This window comes from Elephantulus edwardii, unplaced genomic scaffold, assembly GCF_000299155.1.
Source record: "Elephantulus edwardii isolate Elephantulus edwardi_28Jun2011 unplaced genomic scaffold, EleEdw1.0 scaffold00027, whole genome shotgun sequence".
In the NCBI taxonomy this organism is placed as follows: Eukaryota; Metazoa; Chordata; class Mammalia; order Macroscelidea; family Macroscelididae; genus Elephantulus; species Elephantulus edwardii.
The window spans coordinates 11,779,866-11,801,401 of NW_006399777.1; the positions used below are offsets into that span (position 1 = coordinate 11,779,866).

At 42.6% G+C, this 21,536-nt stretch overlaps 1 protein-coding gene across 2 annotated transcripts in view; it reads left to right on the forward strand.

Annotated features, from left to right (window-relative positions):
* The window catches only part of RARB (retinoic acid receptor, beta), a 571,381-nt gene that overhangs the window by 83,446 nt on the left and 466,399 nt on the right, over positions 1-21,536 (forward strand). The window contains exon 2 of one of the 2 annotated variants that reach the window (XM_006883350.1): positions 12,225-12,236. The exons of the other annotated variant lie outside the window; for it this stretch is intronic. Within the exon in view, the coding sequence (XP_006883412.1) occupies positions 12,225-12,236 (12 nt within the window). The remainder of the gene's footprint in view (positions 1-12,224; positions 12,237-21,536) is intronic. 2 annotated transcript variants of the gene reach the window in all.

A 21,536-nucleotide genomic window follows, 5' to 3' on the forward strand; every position in this document is an offset into this window, starting at 1 on the left:
GGCAAGGATTCTGGGGCTTCGTCTGACATACTTTGGACATGTTGCCAGGAGGGACGGGTCCTTGGAGAGGGACATCATGCTTGAGAGGGTGGAGGGACAGCGCAGGAGGGGAAGAACCCTCTATGAGGTGGATTGATTCAGTGACTGGGGTAATCGGGATGGGTGTGTCAGAGGAGGTGCGGTTGGCACAGGATAGAGCAGGGTTTAGGGCTGTTGTACATAGGGTCGCTATGAGTCACAAACGACTCGATGGCACATAACAACAACAACAAATGCTTTATCTGAATGGAATCCTACAATACATGGAATTTTGTAATGTCCTACCAACCCAAAGATGGTAAGACAGTTCGAATCCACCTGCTTCTCTGAGGGAGGAACGTGCATCACCTGTTCCCATGCAATTCACTGCCTCAGAAATCCACAGAGGGTCAGCTAGGAGCCACTTCCACCTCTGTGGTATTGATTTTTACTTGTTTAATATTTTAGGGTTTGTCGTCTTCTAGCCCTTATCAGTACTTCATTCCTCTTTATGATCAAGTAATATTCTATCTTATGAATATGCCACATGCTCCTCAAATATTCACTACTTGGCAGACATTTGGGTTGTTTCTTCTTTTGAATTCTTCTAACTAATGCTGCATGCAATTTTTTTACTTAATTATGTGTTTTCAATTATTTTATAGTTTCAACTCTTACATTTATATTTCTGATATATTTTGAATTATACATTAAAGTTGTATGAAGTAGAGACTCTACCTCCAATGTTTTCATTGGCTCTCTTGTCCTCCCAGCATTATTTGGGGAAGAGATTATTCTTTCCCTATGGAAAGGACATCGTACCCTTGTCAAAAAAATTCATTTGATGTACATACATGGATATATTTGTGGATTTTCAATTCTATTCCGGCCTATTTTTTTTTTTTTTTTTTGCTGTCTATTCTTGACCTAACACTACTATGCCCTAATGATGGCTGCTTTGTACTTAATGTTAAAATCAAGGACTGGACATCCTCCATGGTTTTTCCTTTTTCAAAATAGTTTTGGCTATTCTGAGTCCCTTGCATTCTCATATAAATTTTATGTTTAGTTCGTCAGTGTCTAAGGAGAGAAAAGAAGTAGCAGTTTAGATGGGTATTTTGTTAACTCTTCAGGTCAGTTTGGGGAATAGCATTATCTTAATAATCTTAAATTTCCCAATCCATGGGATGGAAATGGGATGTCTTTACATTTATTTGGGCCTTATTTCTTTTCGTAATTTTTAGAGTTTTAAGCGTACAGATTCTACATTTTACATTTTAAATTGTTATTGTTGCTGTTATGTGCCATCGAGTCACTTGTGACTCATAATGACCCTATCTACAGTATCTCTGAACCCTGCTCTATTCTGAGCCAACCTTATTGTCTCTTACACACCTACCCTCATTACCCCAGTCAATTAATCAATCCACCTCATCGAGGGTCTTCCTCTCCTGTGCCATCCCTCCACCCTCCCAAGCATGATGTCCCTCTCCAAGGACTGGTCCCTCCTTGCAGCATGTCCAAAGTATGTCAGATGAAGCCTGGCTTCACCCTCTCCAGGACAAACTTGTTCGTTCTCCTAGCAGTCCACGGTATATTTAATACTCTTCTCCAGCACCACAGCTCAAAGGCATCAATTCTTCTATCATCCCTAGTCATTGTCCAGCTTTCTGATGCATAGCAAGTAATTGCAAAGACAATGGCCTTCATTGTTTTTTTATGAAATGTGATTTTAAAATGCTCATTGCCCCTGAAAAGAAATTGAAGTGCTTTTATATTTTAATCTTGTATTCTTTCACTTCAGTAAGTTCATTTATTACTTCAAATATTTTGGTTTTATTTCTTTTATTGTGGAGGGAATTCTACTTATATTCTCCTTTTGAGTTTTTCTAAGAAAATCATAGGATCTAATAGAATTGATGTAATTCCAACAAAAAAAAGTGTGAACCGGAATTTATCAACTTTCTCTTGGAAGTTTTTCACTTACATGCCATGAACTTTGCTTCTCCTCAGCTTCCAGATTTATTTAGTAATCCCACTGAGACAAAGACTCCATGAAGGGGTAAGAGATTCTTACTTTCCTCTCTTCGCCAGATTCAGGGAATTCTGGTGATGTGGTCCGTAAAGAGAGGTACCCAAAGGCAGTACCTCTATGATGGTTTGAAATCACTAGCTACTGCACCAGAGGGAGAGAAATGGGCAGTCTCTTCCTGTGCAGTTTATAGCCTCTGAAAGTCTACTGGAGGGTCAGCTATAAATCAGTTCTAACTCAGTGATGACAAAGGTTTTTGGATTCCCTACCAGAATCTGATAAGGTGAGCTTCTCTCAACAAGCATTTAGATTGCAAGTGAGTAGATCATGTGTGGGAGATCAAAGATTCCATAGCCCTTCTAGCTACACCTTCTCATCCTGCCGCGTGTGCTGGATTTGAGAGACTATTCCTGCTTCGAGACAAGTGTGGTGAAACTTTGGATCAAATACTTTGAGGATATTATCAATCCTTAGAGAATGGCTGGGGAAGGTGGAAGGTTAGAGGAAGAACGGAAGACCCTCAACAAAGTGGACTGACACAGTGACCGGTGACAACAGACTGGAGTCTTATCGGAGATGCTGAGAATGGGACAGGATGGGACAGAGGTCAGATGTGTTCTTCATAGAGTGGCTGTGAGGCGCAGTCAGCTTGATGGTACCTACCAACAGCTCTAACTTGGTTTTACGTTTTGTTTGTTACCAGTTAGCATCTGCAATGTGTTACTTTTTAATTAGGAATAGGCATTTGTTCTTGTTGTTGTGTACCGGATAGGCAGAACTGACCCATATCTGAGTCTCTGGCGATTTTTCAAAAGCAGTTAATCACATGGGAGGAGATTACCCATCCTTCTCCCACAGAGCAGCTGGTGGCCTCGAGCCACATACCTTCAGGACTACAACATAGCTTCTTGCCACTTAGCAGAACTCCCGAAAAGGTGTTTAGCTCATGTTAAAAACTATAGGAAAGTCCCATGTAGCACAATTTGTGCTTGAAAACATGAACTTGAAAAAGATATTACTTGAAGCTACTAAAAGACTTTTCTGCCGTCTAACCAAGCCCTAATTCTGTCTCACACTTTTTGTTCTTTGCAACTACACCTTTTGCTTAAGACAGTGAGCATAACCAACTCATTGCCATGGTCTCAGAACTCACAGCTTAACCTCCAGCAGGTTTTCCATAGCTGTAAATCAAATAGAAGGAGATTACCCATCTTTCTCACTTGGAATAGCTGGTGGGCTCTGGTGACCTAATGGTTAAGAAGCTATGCTGCGGTCTCAAAGGCACAGGGTTTGAATCCACCAGTTGCTGTGCAGAAGGATGGGCCAATTTCTCTCATTCAATTAACGGCTTCTGAAAACCCAGCAGAGGGTCGACTGTGGGTCAGTTCCAACACCATCTGTGCGTTAGTAACACAACTCTTCTCCACTTTGGCCCCCAGAACTCCCTACAGTGTCTCTAAAGAACTACTAATTAATTACAAAAATGTTACCTGAGAGGCCTAACATATAAATGAAGCACAATTCTTTTTTTAAACTTTTGGTTTTTTAAATTTTATTATTTTTGTGTGCGTGTACCGTCAAATCAGATCTGACTGGTACAGGAGGAGATTGTCCCTCCTTCCCCGGCAGAGCATCTGGTGGATTTGAACCATTCACCTCTGGGATTGTAGTTGCAGCTCCTTGCCACTAGGCCACCAGAGCTCCCCACAATTTTTTTTAACATGCACAATTGGTGTTTTATTTTTCAAAGAGGAGTTCTAAAACATCACACTAAATCAGGTCAAAAGGCAAAGTTTAAAAGAGACTGTTTTATAAGGATAAATGATAACATATGTAATGACTGTTGACTCTGTAAAATCTTGACGTTAGAGTGTATGATATACCTCGTTGGTTTTCCAAATTATCTAATCTTCATTTTTCTTGGGTCTGCAAAGACTTCTTCTCGTTAGCTGCCTTCTGCTTTTCTTGCATGATCTCAGAATCCCTCCGCTTTTTCTGAGAGAGTGTCAAACTGTCCTCTTTTCTTTTTCCCTTGCTAATTTCCTGGGTTTTCTTTTTGTTTTTCTGGTGGGCAAGTTCTCTCTGATTTCCAACGGGCCATCCTGACCACTGAACAGAGCCTGGAAGAGATGGATTAAGAAAATCAAAGGTTCCCTGGCAGCACCAATCTTTCTTTAAAAACATATTTTATTTGTGAAAGTTTACAAATCATATTATTTTTCATATATTCATAGGCATTTATTACCATTGATTGGTGCAATTAATTTGTTACAAGTGTAATGACCCTTATTGTGTATTGCTATTCCCTTCAGCTGCATTCTCTGTTGCCACCCCCGCCCCCAACTGGTGAACCAGTCTTAAAGGAGTAGGACCAGCTCAATGGAAAATTTAATCAATATAGAAAGATTCACTTAAAGTGCTCCCCAGTATTTGATGACAATGTCAGGGAAAATTCATCTTCTGTAATAGGAAACTTAACACGTGCCAAAAGGGGTTCAACAATACAGACCAAATGGGCGAAGAGAAAAGTTGAAACTCTGTTGGTTCCCAGAACAGTGTATCCTAAAGAGAAGATGGTGAAATGATCTGTCAACCTATTAAGCCCGTGGGTTCAATATCATGGAGCCTGTACTGACGAACAGAAGAGCAGAGAATTGAAACTTTGTCCGTTCCCAAACAAAGATGTGCATTTACTGCAGAGTGGAGATAATGCATCAGACCTGTCCACAGACAGGATGAGGGGCATTTGTTCTTGCCTTTGATTTTTCTGGTACCCTGTGCAGTCCAAGCAGAACTAGATTTTCATCTCTGAGCAGGGAGCATCTTACTCAGTGAATGGACATCTCTTAGAAGTTCGATAAGCACAGAGAAGCCTGAGCATCTCTAAATGAACTGATGTCGCCTCAATTCTACTTGTTTAAAACTGAGAAGCTAATCAAAGATTACATAGGGTTTTCATGCTTTTGGACATACTTTGGACATGTTGTAAGGAGAGACAGGTCCTTGGAGAGGGACATCATGCTTGGTAGGGTGGAGGGACAGCACAGGAGAGGAAGACCCTCTATGAGGTGGATTGATTCAGTGACTGGGATAATTGGGATGGGTGTGTTAGAGGCCATGCGATTGGCACAGGACAGAGCAGGGTTTAGGGCTGTTGTACATAGGGTCACTATGAATCACAAACGACTCGATGGCACATAACAACAACAACAGCAATCAAAGATTATGGAAAGCCCACTGTGGCACCACTTTCATTTATGGCCAGCTGCTTGGATTGTTTGATTTTCTCTCTTTCTCTCTTTGTGTTTGTTGCTATGTGCCATCAGGTCACCTGCAACTCACAGTGACCCTATGTACATCTCTGAACCCTACTCTATTCTGAGCCAACCTTATTGTCTCTGACACACCTACGTCTTTTTACCCCCGTCACTGACTCAATCCATCTCATCCAGGGTCTTCCTCTCTTCTGCTGTCCCTCCACCCTCCCAAGCACGACGTCCTTCTCCAAGGACTGGTCTCTCCTTGCAACATGTCCAAAGTATGTGAGACAAAGCTTCAGAATCCTTGCTTCCAAGGAGCAGCCTGGTTTCACCCTCTTCAAGATGAAACTGTTTGTTCTCCTAGCAGTCCATGGTATATTCAATACTGTTTTCCAGCACCACAGTTTAAATGCATCAACTCTCCTTCTATAATCTCTAGTTAGGTTTCTTTAAAAGTATTGGTTAGTAGGGAATGCTGAAAAAAGCCTTAAGTATGTATGTAGGGAAAAGGGAGAGTGCTGATGACCTGGGGGGGGGGGGGCCAGGAAGCCAGACCATCAAAGCCCTTGACATTTCGTCTGGGCCAAAGGGTGGACAAGACCAGAAACTGGGGCAAGGTGAAGCACAAGGAAATGCAGAGGTCTCTGTTGCTGTTAGGTGCCATCGAGTCAAGTATGACTCATAATGATTCTGTTGTTATGTGTGCCATCAAGTCGGAATCGACCCAAAGCTCACCCTCTGGTGGGTTTTCAGAGGCAGATAATTGTATGGGAGGAGATTGCACATCCTTCTCCCACAGAGCAGCTGGTGGATTCCAACAGCATGCCTTCGGGATTGCAGTGCAGCTTCTTGCCAGTAGGCCACCAGAGCTCCCTATAATAACCCTGTAAACAGTGAATCTGAACCCCACCCTATCCTGTGCCAGTCTCACCATTTCTGATATACTGGAGCCCATTGTTTCAGTCAGTGTCAAATCATCTCATCGACAGTCTTCCTTTCTTTCACTGACACTTCACCTTTCCAAGCTGCATGTCTGTTTTTTTTGTTTTGTTTTGTTTTTTGTTTTGTTTTTAAATCAGCCCGTCTTAACAACATGTCCATATTCTGTAAGATAAATCTTTGGCGAAAATTCTCACCTCTGAGGAGTACCCTGGTTGCGCTTTGTCCAAAACATACTTTTTTAACATACTTGTTTGTGCTTTTGCCAGTCTGTGCATCCTCAGTACTTCTCCAACACACCTGAAAGGCAGCAATTCTTCTTCTGCCATAGTTACTCATCGTCCAACTTACAAGGCCAGAACAAGTATATGAAAAGACCATAGCCTGAACTAGGTGCATCTTAGTTTTAAACTTTTGCTCCTTAGAACTTTGGACAGATCTTTGATTTGGAGATAAAAAAGATTGTTACTGATTTTGGTCTTTGTGACTCATTGGCTTTTTACCACAGATGAACTATCTGGCTTCTATCATAGCTGATGGTCTTGGCTGTAAATTATTAATAGTAACCATTACTTCAGTGGGTTGGTGTGGGAGTTATATCATTCCATGAAAACATCTAGGATAGTAACGAGTTCCTGGCCATTCTCAACAAATACCACCTTTCTGACAACCCCTCTCAGTCTAACCTAGTCTAACTCAGTTGACTCTTAACTCAGTCCAGCCTTGAGTCTAGTCAAGGACTAAGTTTCCTAACAGGTTGAAATTTAGATTTAGCTTTGGGGTAAATCTGCAGATTTCTGCCCCCAAGGTTAAGTATGGAGTGAGGGACTAGTCAGTCCTCTCATGCATTCCTCTTACTTCCTTCAAAGACAGAGCGGATCAGCACAAGTCGAAACTTCCTCTGGGATCAGAACCTGGCCATTTAATCTGGGGCTGGAGTACAGGTGGACCCCTCGGTCTGCAGTCATCTCTGCGGGGGCTCATGGTGACCGAGGAAGACCATCTGCTGTGACAAAAACAGCATCTGTCCCTCACACTTTGAAAGTCACAGGGAATTCTTCGTGGGACTCAGTTCTCTGATTTTTTTTTTAATTATTATTATCTGATTTGTGTCAGTTGTGTGAATTTCTTCTCTTGTTTTCCTCATCCCTCAGAAAGGGTGTGGTTACACACTCACTCAGTGATTGAACTTCAAGTTCGATGCAACATTTCACCTTTGGAAACCAGAGTCTTTCATCATTGTGCACCTTGTAAGGGAAAAATAAAAGCTCGTGCTTGAACTTGATGAGTCAGAGCTGGCACTTGCCGTTCAGAGCTCTCACTGAGGTGATATTATGCATGAGAAAGCTGCAATTTTAGATTTTGGTCGCAAAATGACTTTAGATCATGCAGCAGTGGTTTGTACAGTACTGTTTCATTTCTTAATTGAATTGCTGAAGTCCAAATACAACCAGAACTTCATCCTGCTAGTTCTAGTATATAAATGTTTAAAAATTAATTTCTAAAATTATAACCTTTCTATTTGCAGCTTGAACAAGTACAGACCACTGGATGAATACATTTCTTATTGCATGTTGATTAATATATTTATACTCCTTATTCCACAAAAGGACATTTATAAAGGTCAATTAGCCTTTAAAAAATTTGTTTTATATGTGTAAACATATATGTATATATGCCCATCCTTCTCCCACAGAGCAGCTGGTGGATTCAAACTATGTACCTTTGGGATCGCAGCACAGTTTCTTTATCTCAGGACCACCAGAGCTCCCTATATATGTACATGTATATATGTAAAATATATATTGTTGTTGTTGTTGTTGATTACTGTTGAGTCACACACAACTCATAGCATGAAATCGTGAACAAATGACCTAAGGCCTTTCTAAAACTATCATTTCTCCAAGTTCATAGAGCTTCCAGAGGCATGTGCTTTAGGAAGTGGATGCCACTCCTGCTTCCAAAATTGTTTTACAATTGGGAGCTCCATCAGACACTGACCACACTGGGAAACCATTCTGGTATTTGTACCCCAGTGGCACAAGGTTCAGCATCACAGCAAAACCAGGTTACCTCAGTGCAGCAAATTGACAGAAGAGTGCTGTATGACTCAGAAGAATGTTCCTCCAAAATATAATAACAAGGGATTAAAATATAATTCCTCGGGCCCAACTTTTAAATACAAGGGCCCTCCTGGAGGTCTTGTTGACTCTAAACAAGAGGTTTAAATAAAAAACAACCAAACATTTCACAATGACCCTAAACCAAAACAACAGTTTAGTCCCTTCACCCAGTCTCCAAAATGGAGACAAGGACTTGGCCTTAAATGCAAGTGTCCTCCTGGAGGTCTTGTTGACTCTAAACAAGAGGCTCAAATAAAAACAACAAAACAATTCATACAGAACCTCAACCAAAACAAGAGCACATCGTACAGAGTCCAGCAGCTTCATCCAAGTCCAAAATGACAGACAACGGCTTGGCATTATACGTTGTTGTTGAGGTGCCATCTAGTACTAACCCTATAAACAAAAGACTCTGTGTGTGTGTGTGTGTGTGTGTGTGTGTGTGTGTGTGTGTGTGTGTGTTTGAAAAGAGTATTGAATATATTATGGCCTGCTAAGAAAACGAACAGATTCAACCTGGAGAGGGTTAAACCAGGCTGCTCCTTGGAGACAAAGATTCTGAAGCTTCGTCTGACATACTTGAGATATGTTGCAAGGAGGGACCAGTCCTTAGGAAGGGACATCATGCTTGGGAGGGTGGAGGGACAGACAGTGCAGGAGGGGAAGGCCCTCTATGAGGTGGATTGATTCAGTGACTGGGGTAATCAGGATGGGTGTGTCGGAGACAGTGAGATTGGCACAGGACAGAGGAGTGTTTAGGGCTATTGTACATTGGGTCGCTATAAGTTGCAGGCAACTCGAAGGCATATAAAAACAATAACAACATATGTATATATGAGAGGAAGCCCCCAAACAAGATAGATTGACATAGTAACTGTAACAATAAACTTGAGCATTTCAGGGATTTGAGGATAGCGTGTGACAGGACAAAGTTGGGATGTGCTATTCATCGGATCACTATGAGTTAGAGTCAACTCAATGGTATCTAACCACATGTGTGTTTACATCTACATATATACATGTTAAAGCTCCCTGGTGGTGGTGTGTGTGTTGGACCACCAACTCAAATGTTGGCAGTTCATATCTACCAGCCACCATGTGAGAGAAAAACCTATCTCCTCTTCTGTGAAGACTTACAGTCTTATAGAAACCTGAAGAGGGTTGTCATGAATGAGAATCAACTCAAGTGTAGTAGAAAATACATAAACAGAGTCACACCACTGGACTTACTTTATATGGTCGCGTAGTGAGTTACCTGTCGTGTTCCTAACCAAATGTTAGCAAATCCAACAGCCACTTCTCCGCCAAATGATGAGAGTCTCTGCATATGTATGTACACACACACACACACACACACAAATTTGTTGTTGTTATTGTTAAGTGCCATCGAGCCATAGGCGACTCATAGCGACCCTATGAACGAAAGACCTAACGTTCATCCTTTCTCCAAGTTCATAGGATTTCCAGAGGCAAACTTTTTTGGAAGTAGATGCCACTCCTGCTTCCAAGCTTGTTTCAACTAGAGAGCTCCACCAAACACTGTCCACCATGGGTAACCATTATCACATTTCACACATCAGTGTCACAGTGTTCAGCTTCACAGCAACCACGAGTTACCTCTATACAGCAAGTGGACAGAACACATAAATTTATACATACATATGCATATTTTCACTACATTTTTATCCATTATATAAATATCTGCTTGAAAACACATCTTTATTCAAATTACACATACACACAATTTACTTAAGAGACGTGAACTAGACAAACATTCAGGAAGAAGCTTCAGGATGTGGTGTTACTCTCCTTTCTTTACCTTTTCTCATGTTACTTCTTTAATCTAGAAAAATGTATCTTCCTTTGATTCATCCTTGTTGGAATCACAGCCATCAACATCAACTTCTAGAAAACCAGAGCAACTGTGAATGGAAACTTATTTGACCATTAAAAACAAGTTAAAGAGGAAAGTAGAGGTGATGATCTCTCCCAAAGTGCCCATGTTGTCTTAAAACGCACAGGAAATAACAAAACTTTCTAGCATGGAAATGACTTGTGTGAAGACAGAGAACCATGGTGTAAAAAGTTTAAAATATTTGAGCTGATATGAGTAGAAATTTCTCACCAGCAATTCAAAGGACGAACTTCTCAAACAGCACAGATCGATGTCAGAAAAGAAATTCTAACTGTGCAGTTATAGAGTAAAAGAGAAATAAACTTGAAAGAAAATCACTTTTGCTATTCATAAACTTGTCCAGTGAGCCCAAATCTATTCTTGTTGCATGCTATTGAATAGCCCGTAGTTGACCCTTCTGTATGTTTTCAAAGGCAGTTAGTAAAAATGAAAGGAGATTGTCAAACCTTCTCCTGTGGCGCGCGTGGTGGATTTGAATCGTGTGCCTTTTGGATGGCAGCGCAGCTTCGTATCATAAGGCCATCAGAAGTTTTGTTGTTGTTGTCGTTGTTGTTGTTATGTGCCAACAAGTCATTTGCGACTCATAGCGACCCTATGTACAAGAGCTCTAAATGCCGTTCTATCCTGTGCCAAACTCGCTGTCTCTAACACACTCATTCCTACCACTCCACTCACAAACTCGATCCATCTCATTGAGGATCTTCCTCTCCTGCGCTGTCCCTCCACTCTCCCAAACATGATGTCCCTCTCCAAGGACCAGTCCCTCCTTGCAACATGCCCAAAGTATGTCAGACGAAGCCCCAGAATCCTTGCCTCCAAGGAGCATTCCGGCTTCACCCTCTCCAGGACAAACCTGTTTGTTCTCCTAGCAGGCCATGGTATATTCAACACTCTTCTCCAGCACCACAGCTCAAAGGCATCAATTCTCTTTCTATCATCCCTATTCACTGTCCAACTCTCTGATGCATAGCACGCAATTGCAAAGACTATAGCCCGGATCAGGCGCAGCTTAGTCTCCAGCCTGACGTCATTGCACTTCAGTACTCTTGAGCGGTCCCTCACAGCTGACTTTCCTAATGCAAGTTGTCTCCTGATTTCCTGGCTGCTGGTACCAAGAGTATTGGTTGTGGAGCCGAGCAAACTAAAACTGTTAACTATCTCAATCTCTTCACCATCCATACTAATGCTGCCAATTGGCCCAGTGGTGAGAATCTTTGTTTTCTTGATATTGAGCTCCAATCCATATTGAAGACTGCAGTCCTTGACCTTCTGCAGCAAGCGTTTCAGGTCCTCCTCAGTTTCAGCGAGCAGGGTTGTGTCATCTGCATAACGCAAGTTGTTGGCAGTAGACTAAAATAAAATACAGATGAGACTACCGAAGGATGAAGGGTGAAGACACATGGTGGTACATGCAGCCCAGTCTTGAGAAGTCATGGGTGGCCGTTTATAAAGTTGTGTCTTAGCCTTGTCTTGTTAAGGACATGAAAGAGACCAGTGACTTTATGCTTTGCATGCTTGCCAAAGACATCATAAAACTAGAAGAACTCTTCCAAATCTCATGACAAGCTGGGAAAACAGACCAAATATGACCAGAGGACACATCAGTATATCAGTGTAAAGTTATTTACTCTCATTTGAAAAAACATCTGCCACAAGTCAATCTAGAGAATGAGTTTTCCAGCAGCCGGCACGGTAGTGACAGAAAGTTCAGCATGACTCAGTGATGCAGTATGTCTACTTGGTAATGTGATTCGAAGCTGAAATAGAGATCAAAGATTGTGATGGGGAACCACATTTGGAGAAGTGTTTCATTCCAGGTACCACATTGTAAGGAGAAAGTTGGCCTGCACAGAATGGGGAGAGGAGACGGAAAAGGGAGTTCCCAACCACCTCACCAAAAAAGATACACAAGTGAGAACATTTTGATTGCAGGAGAGGGGGCATGCGTGGTGAGCCAAGAGCTGTCTTCAGATCCTGGAAGAGTTGATGTGTGGGATAGTGAATGCTCTCTGTCTGTCTAGGTAGGAGAGTAGACCCGGGGCAGGAGGGCAGGAACTCAGAGCAGGGCATGTCTGGGCTGCGTATTGGAAAGATCTTTCTCACGTCTGGACTGGTTTTGTTACGAAGTGTCTCTGATTAGAGTCGTTTAGACAGAGTGCTCTTTCTGTGTGTCCCTCTGAGCTCCGTAGTCTCCACACTGCTCTCTTTTCATGGTAGACTCTCTTGTCATCCTGTTTCACAAGTGTCCTCCCTGAGTGTCCATTCCTGTCGGACTTCTCCTCATCCATTCCACCCATATCTGTATCTCTGGGACTCCCCAGTTTCTTCCTAAACATTCCAGGCCTCTTTACTCCTAAGTCCGTTATAACATCTACAATCTCTCCAGGACCATTCTTCATGATACCTGCCCACTGATTGGACTCTACACAAGCAAACCCTAGATTCTCTAGCTGGAGAACTCACCTTTTTCCCGCTATTATAGTACAAATCAAGTGTCACCTTGTGAGGCTAGTTTGTCACTCATCATTTGTGTCCTTGAATGACCACCTGGAGCAGAAGATCACACCGGGGGTGGGGGAAGTTTCACCATTAAACGATCAGCTTTCAGGCTAATCTGTTGTAGCAGCATCACCGTAACTAATCCATTATTGTTGTTGTGTACCGTCAAGTTGGAACCAACCCACAGCTGACCCTCCCACGAGTTTTCAGAGACAGTTAACTGCATGGGAGGAGACTGCACATTCTTCTCCCGTAGAGTAGCTGGTGGATTTGAACCGCGTGCCTTCAGGATTGCAGCGCAACATTTTACCACTAGACCACCAGAGCTCCCCAGCTAATCCATACATGTTCAAATAAATGTTTCAGTTGGTCTTGTTTCTACATATAAATTACATGAAAGGCCTAAGAGCGTTTGTGATTTCTCTTTTTAGATAATACTTTTTTTATACGTCTGTCTTTTTTTAATTTTTAAATTATTATTAAATGTTATTAGTTTTAATGAACATTTACAGAGATTTGGGGTTCTCATTCATTCATTGTTGCATAGATAATACTCATTTTGTACTTGACCCCCGGCTATCTCTTCTTTTGAAGTAGAGTCAGTGCCTGATCGTCCTCTCTGCTTTTGAACTTAGTTAGGGGATTAGAGGCCCTCCACGAGTCTGGGGAAGCTTCTCGGTCTCAGACTTTCGTCCATCAGGCATTCGTGTGGGGCCAGTCAGAGCGGAGCCAGCTTCCCAGCCTGCCTCCTTTCCTCAGTTTGTTTTTGGAACTTCTCCAGTCCTTTCTCCCTCCCCCATGGTGTGAGTTCGTGTGTGGCTGGTTTTCTCGGGCAGCAGGCCCAGCTGACTTTCAGTTTTGTTTGTTGTTTGTACTGACTCAGTTCTGAGATCCGCCCCTGAGACCAGTGGTCAGTGTTCTCTGGAACGGGGACGCTGACTGCATTCCTTTAAGCCTGGCTGGAAGGGAGCAAGGGTGAGCTTGCCAGTGCTGTGCGAAGCTTTGTTCACAAGGAAGGCCACTGCAGGATTTTGTGCCGAAAAAGAAATGCATTGACACATGTCTCAGCGCCTCTGCGTTGTGTCTTAAGCCAAGGAAGAATTTGTGATCCACGAAAGATCTGTCCCAGATTCCACCGGCCTCCAAATTATCCCCAAGCCAGCTGACCAACAAGTTCAATTATTTGAGATTTGTTGACACTCCTTTTGAGTGGGAACAAAATTGAAAAACCCTTACTGGATCCAACGTCGTCACAAACTTGCCATAGAATTGTGAGATGCAGCCGGCTCTTGGTCAGAAGCTCATGAGGCCAGGCCTCCCTTGGAGAAACCATGTCTCAGTTTCAAACTTGCAGCCCACCCTTAGCCCAGGACAATCTGTGGTTGAGTTTGGATCAACGCCTCCCCCTACCTGCCTCGTAAAGGAAAAGGAAGCCCCCTTTTGTGAAGAGTGTCGGCTGGTGCCTATCCTACTCAGTCACACAGTATGGAAGCCAGTGCTAACATGCCAGTGTTACCCGTCTAGATGTCCCCTTGAGATGACTCATCTCTGGCAAGTGGCGAACATTTACCAATCTCTTGTTACTTTATTGTTCAAACTGGGGTGATGGCAAGGCAGTTTAAACACTAATTTATGGATGAAAATCTGTTTATTATGGTAAAGCCACTATAGATAATATAGATGATTTATTAATGGTAAAGGCATGTACAACTTGCCCTCCATGGAATTTCCAGGAAAGACCGTTCATCCTTCTTCTGTGAAGCCACTGGGGAATTCACAGCTCCAGAGAGGCACGACCTCGGAGTTAGCGGTATACCTCCCTGTAGACGAGGCCACCAGAGTTCCCAAGGTTAAGGATTGTTGTTGTTTTTTGCTGTCGAGTCAGAACTGACTCATAGCTGACCCTCCAACAGGTTTGCAGGGCCATAAATTACACAGGAGAAGATTGTACATTCTCTTCCTGAGAAGCATCAGGTGGATTTGAACTGCATTGCCTTGGGGATTGCAGCCCACCTTCTTACCACTAAGCCACCAGGGAGGGATCCCTAAGTTTATGGATAGTAATCATTAAATAAGATATAGCATGAGCAAGCAGAAATTGTTACTGGGGAACCTGGACTCTAAAATCTTCACCCACTGGATAATTTTGGATTAGTCCCTAAACTTCATCCTGTTTCCATTTCTATATCTTTAAAGCAGGCTAACTATAGTGTCTGTATGACAGAAATAGTACTGGGATTAAATGTTATCATTATAAAACACTTAGATTTCCTGGAAGAAAGTGGGCCTTACCCAGTGCGCATGATGTCATGCTTGGAAAGGTGGAGGGACAGCGAAGGAGAGGAAGACCCAGGATGAAATGGATTGACTCAGTGATTGGAGAAGTGGGATTAGGTGTGTTGGAGATGATGAGATTGACTGAGGTTAGGGCAGGGTTCAGACTAGGGTCACTGTGAGTTGTAGGCGACTTGATGGCAACAATATCCAGTGCTAGTATAGTGAGCTCTGGTGGCCTAGTGGTAAGGAGTTGCACTGTGAACTCATAGACAGGTGGTTTAAGTCCACCGGCCGCTCCATGGGGAAAAAGATGGGTCATCTCCTCCCTTGTGATTTGCAGCCTCTGGAAACCTACTGGAGGGTCAGCTGTGAGTCTGTTTCAACTCAACCACTCTCAACAGCAATGACAACATCTACGGCCGAGATATCACAAGTGGCTGACTATCATGAACAGTAATTTATTCTCCTACAGTTTAGGAGTCTAGAAGTCCAAATTCAGAATGTTAATTCTAGGGGAAAGAACGCTCTCTCTCACTCTGTGGGTTGTAGAGGAAAGGTCTCGTCTCCTTCAACATCTGTGGAATGGGCCTTCCTTGCAAATCCCCACTGTCCTGGCCTTCTCTCTGGTGTCAAGCAGCTTCCTGAAGCGGAGCCCGGTGTCTGGAAGGAGACATTCCCCTCCTGATAATTAGTTCTTAACGTTGGAGCTTTGTGGACTTCACACACCACCACCCACCCCCATACTCTCCTCTCTGCTCTCTCTCCTCTCCTTTTATCTTACAAGCCACACCAAAGAGAAATTCTTTCACTGCGTTGCGACTGAGGAGTGTTGCATTCCAGCCTCAAGCCTTTTCCAACTATTTTGTTTATCAGAGCATGGGAGATCTTTCCAGAGCATCTACATATCGTTACTTACATGTCTTTTCTTGTTGTTGTTGTTGTTGTTAGGTGCCGTTGAGCTGAGTAACATCCACAGTGATCCCATGCACAGGAGATCTGACCGCTGGCCTATCCAGTGCCATCCACATACTTTCTGACACACTAGCCCATTGCAGCAGTAACTGTGTCAATCTAGCTGATTAAAGGTCTTCCTCTCTTTCGCTGAACTTCGGCCTTTCCAAGCATGATGTCCTTCTCGAAGGAGTAACCTCTCCTAGCAACGTGCCTAAAGTATGAGATGAAGTATTACCATTTTTGCCTCCAGGGAGTATTCTGGCTGCACTTTCTCCAAAACATATCTGTTTGTTCTCTTCGCAGTTCATGGGATAAGCTGTGCTCTTCTCCAAGAGCACAGCTCAAAGGCATTCATCCTTCTGTCATTCATATTCATTGTCCAAATCTCAGATGCATGCTGTCATTGTTGTTGTTGTTGTTAAGTGCCGTCGAGTTGCAGGTGACTCATAGCGACCCTGTGAAGGAGAGTCCTCGACGCTTGGATGCCTTTCATCCTCTCTCCAGGTTCATAGCGTTTCCGGAGGCAAGCTATTATAGAAGTGGATGCCACTCCTGCTTCCAAGCTTGTTTAAATCGGGGAGCTCCACCAAACACCGTCCGCATTGGGTAGCCAACCATTAACACATTTGACACATCAGTGTCACAGTATTGAGCCTCACAGCAACCACAAGTGACCGCGGTATGGCAACTTGTACACGAGGGCTACACGACCTAGAGGAATGTCTGAACAAATGTCTCAGATGCTTAGCAAATGATTAAACAAAACCCATGACCTGAATCAGCTGCACCTTAATCTTCATACTGACATCGTTGCTCCTCTATAATTTGGAGACGTCCCTGACTATACAGGCTTTCCCAGTACAATACATACATGTTTTTTAAGAGGATACAGTTCAATCCATGACAGTGGTAAATGCCTGTACGTGCTGGTTAAACACACTATACTATTGGAGGGGCCAGTCGTTGGGAAGAGACATCATACTTGGCATAGTGGGGTCAGCAAAAGAGAGGAAGACCCTCAACAAGATAGGTTGTCACGATTATCACAATGGATTCAATGACATCAGAGGGTGAGGAGGCCACAGGCTAGGGAGGCGTTCAGAACCGTTGTTCACAGGGTCTCTGTGAGTCATTGTCCACTCGACAGCCGTTGCTACTGCTACTGGTATTGCAATTTATGTCTTGGGAACCCATCAAAAGTCATTCATTATATGATAGGAATATGTCGCTGTTGTGTTGTTAAGTGCCGTCAAGTCGCAGGCATCTCTTAAAGACCCTGTGAATAAAGGACCTGGGCACCGGTCTAACTTTCATCCTCTCTCCAGGTTCATAGGGTTTCCGGAGGCAAGCTATTTATGGAAGTGGATGCCACTCCTGCTTCTAAGCTTGTTTTAATCAGGGAGCTCCACCAAACACTGTCCATCACCATTCTCGCATTTGACATTGAGGACATTCTTGTATGATGATAGGAATATATTTCATGTTATTTTTCTTTTATTGTTACTGCTAGCATTTGGTGATTCTCTTTCTGTATTTCAGAGATTGTTCCTTGTGCCTTTAAAAAATTATTTTGTATTGGTTTGCTTACAAAGTTCATATGCATTGTGTTTCACATTCTTTTTCATTCACATTTTGTTTCATACAATCATTCCCATGCATTATGTTTTATAAAATGAATCACCATTGGACTATGAACATCATTACCCTGTCTTTTCAGGTTCCCACCAAATCTTTCCCATTTCCTTTACCCGCTCCTTCCACCCACCAGACTGTGCAACCCTGTGATTTCGCCCCAACCCATCCTCACCTCCCTCCTCTTCCCTCATTGGGTCCCCATACATATTTTACTAGTTATCCTTCTGTTTTGCAATCATGATCTTATGCAGTATTTGTCCTTACGAGTCTGAGTTAGTTCACTCAGCATAATGCTCTCCAGACTCTCTCAAGTTATATAGTATTTTTCAAAATTTTTGCTCCTAAGAGCTGTATAGTATTCTACTGTATGTCTTTTGTACACTAACTTGTAGACTTTTTCAAACGATCCTCTGGTGAAAGAAGGTACCTGATTTGCAAATGTAGAAACTGAGGCATGGAAGATGAAAACCCTCCTAATGTCACCCAGCTTAGTAAATAGTCACCCTGGGTTAATCAGAATCTTCTGGAAAGCCAAATAGCCTCTTCATAAATGGTTCATCACTGCAGTTAATTTTAATTTTTCTTTCTTTCTCATGAAACACAATCATCTTTAATCTCACGAGATTACAAAATGAACTGACTGAGATCACTGGCTCCATCTGAGATTTTTCAGCCGGCTGACTTCTGAGACACATAAGTGTAAAAGGGAGCTGTGTATTATCTTTCAAAGCCACCTTGGTCTTTGGGAAAATCCTTGGGCCTAACGACTGAGTCCACGCGTGATCATTGTGTCAGTTTGATGAGCATCTGTCTCCGGGCTAGGCCAGTATGCCAGGAAGGAAAGATGGAGGGAAGAGACACATTAAATCTGTAGTTGCTTATAGCATCTGCCTTTGATGCTGTCTCAGGGGGACACCCTGATTTCCTCCTCTCAGTCAACAATTTCTATGTCTTCTCAGCAGGTCTGAAGGGGGAGAGCCCTTGAAGGCATTTTGCTCTGACAAGCTGATTTCTCTTAGAGCTCTAGAATGTAATAGAAGCCATCAAAGGCAAGGACTATTAGGAGGCTGTTTTGTGTGAGGGCAACAAAATTTATAGGTTTTCGGGCAATTCTCTCATTTACACCAGCAGTTCAATTAGTTGCCGGGTGCACTAGTAATATGTATTTGTTAGTTTGGGCATTATTGTGATTTTTTACTTAGAGGTTGATTGTGCTTTGTTATAAACAACTTTATTTAGGAAGCAGACTCTGTTTTTCACTGACCTGAAATGAGAGCTCTTGGTTAAGTGGGAGCTGGTTGGTTTGTAATCTGAGGAAGAAAGTAAGAACGACATGGAAGAGGAGACCACCCTCCCAGCATGCCTCAAGAACCCTGAGGTGAAGTGCAAGGCTGTTTACTCAAGATGCACAATTGGCCAGATTCAATATGTTGCTCTGGTGAGGAGAAGGCTGAGATGCTACTTCCTGTACAAAAACTGAACAGATTCATGTGACTTCTGTTTCTCTCAAGATGTCTTTTCCCTGCCATCTTCAAGTAGCCTGCACGGTCTGGACAAGTCAGAATTGAAGCAACTTTTCATTATTTTGAAGCATAAATGGCATATTATTTATATTAGCATGATCTAATATAACTATCTTTTCTTTTATATTGAGAGATAACATCTATTTTAGTGGATTTGGTGCAAGATTTACTGTTGTTTATTGGGTCACTATGAGTCGAAGCTAACACAACAGCAACTAAGAATAATAACAACATAACTGCCGGGAGTGTAAAATACTGAAGGTCTGAGCGCCTGCGGTGCTCAGGCCTGTCTTTCGTTGTTTGTGTTCAAACATTCGTCTAGGTCTTATAGCCCTGGTCTGTCCACTTGCTGTACAGATGTAACTCGTGGTTTCTGTCACTTGCTGTACAGATGTAACTCGTGGTTTCTGTGAAGCTGAACACTGTGACACTGATGTGTCAAATGCATTAATGGAATAAAGAGAAGAATTGCATTGGGGAAGTCAGCTGTGAGGGACCTCTCAAGATTACTGAAGAGCAACAACATCAGACTGGAGACTAAGGTGTGCCTGATCCAGGCTATAGTCTTTGCAATTATGTGCTATGCATCAGAGAGTTGGACAGTGAATAGGGTTGATAGAAAGAGAATTGATGACTTTGACCTGTGGTGCTGGAGATGAGTGTGGGATATACCATGAACTGCTAGGATAACAAACAAGTTTGTCCTGGAGAAGGTGAAGCAGGAATGCTCCTTGGAGTCAAGGATTCTGAAGCTTCGTCTGACATACTTTGGGCATGTTGCAAGGAGGGCCTGGTCCTTGGAGAGGGATATCATGTTTGGCAGAGTGGAGGGGCGGCGAAGAAGAGGAAGACCTTTGATGAGATAGATCGATTCTGTGACTGGAGCGGTGGGAATAAGTGCGTTTGAGATGGCAAGGTTGGCACAGGATAGAACAGCGTTTAGAGCTCTTGTACATAGGGTCGCTATGAGTCGCAAGCGACTCGACAGCATGTAACAACAACAACATTGCTTCTGGGTGCTGCATAGTATTCCACTGTGTGAATGTACCATAATTTCTCAATCCTTTCATTTGTGTTTGTACATTTGGGCTGTTTCCATGTTCTTGCGATGGTGAATAATGCTGCTATGAACTTTGGTGTACAAATCTCCATTTGTGCCTCAGTCCTCATTTTTATACTTTGTATAGCATGATCAGTGGAGAGCTTTGCTATTTGAATACTGATAGATCTTCCTCCTCTTTAGAACTGTTGTTGTTGCTGCTCTTGTTCTTAGGTGCCTAAGTTTTATTGATCGTGATGCTGTGAACAACAGACCTGAACCCTGCCATGTTCTGTCCCACCCTCACCATCGATACACTCAAGGCCCGTTGTTACAGTCACTGTATCCATCTGTCTCTTCCTCTGCGCCTTCTTTCTTCTCTTCCTCACCTATTATTAGGTGCCATTGAGTAGAGTTGGTCTCTAAGCGACCCTGTAAACAACATATCAGAACCTTGCCCTCTGCTCCATCGTCCTCCTCTTCTCTGATGTGCTGGAGCCCGCTGTGGCCGTCACCACATCAGTCTATCTTGTTGAGAGTCTTTCTCATTTTCTCCAATCCTTTCCCTTCCCCAGCATGATATCTTTTCCCAAAGACTGGCTCTTCCTGACAGCATGCCCAACGTAGGTGGGACAGTATTTCACCGGCCTTGCCTCTAGGGACATCCTGGTTGTACTTCCTTTATACAATCAGCAAAATCCATAAAATCAGCAAGTACAGACTTGCTTGTTCTTTTGAGTGTCCATGGCTTTTTCTATATTCTTCTCCAAGACCACAGTTCAAGCTAGAATGTATACTTGCTCCACTAGGTAAGCTCAATATGTATAAGAATGACATAGAATTATGTACTCTAATTTTTAAATTGTTATGGGTTGAAATAGTCATAAATAAGAACTATGAAATTCTAATTTTAAAATGGAAAATTTATAATTGTCATACTCAATCTAGGGCCACTCTGGTGGCCTATTGATAAAGAGTTAAGATGCCAGCCCAGAGGCATGTAGATTGAATCCACCAGATTCTTCGTCGGAGAAATATGGACAATTTCCTTCCATGTAATTTATTGCTTTTGAAAACCCACTGAAGGGTCAGCCAAGAGTCATTTCCGTCTCACAGCTCATAACAATAACAGCAATGCTAATTCTAACCTATTTTCTTAATGTTGATAATTTTTAAAATGTTGGGATGTGTTTGTTTTGTTTCGTTGTTTTCAAATGGTGGGACGTGTATTATTCTTTCCTTAAAAGATCGTTATTTTAATAACACTTTGGGGGAACAGACATTTGAATGGTATTTTTTAAAATAGTGCCCTTTTACAATCT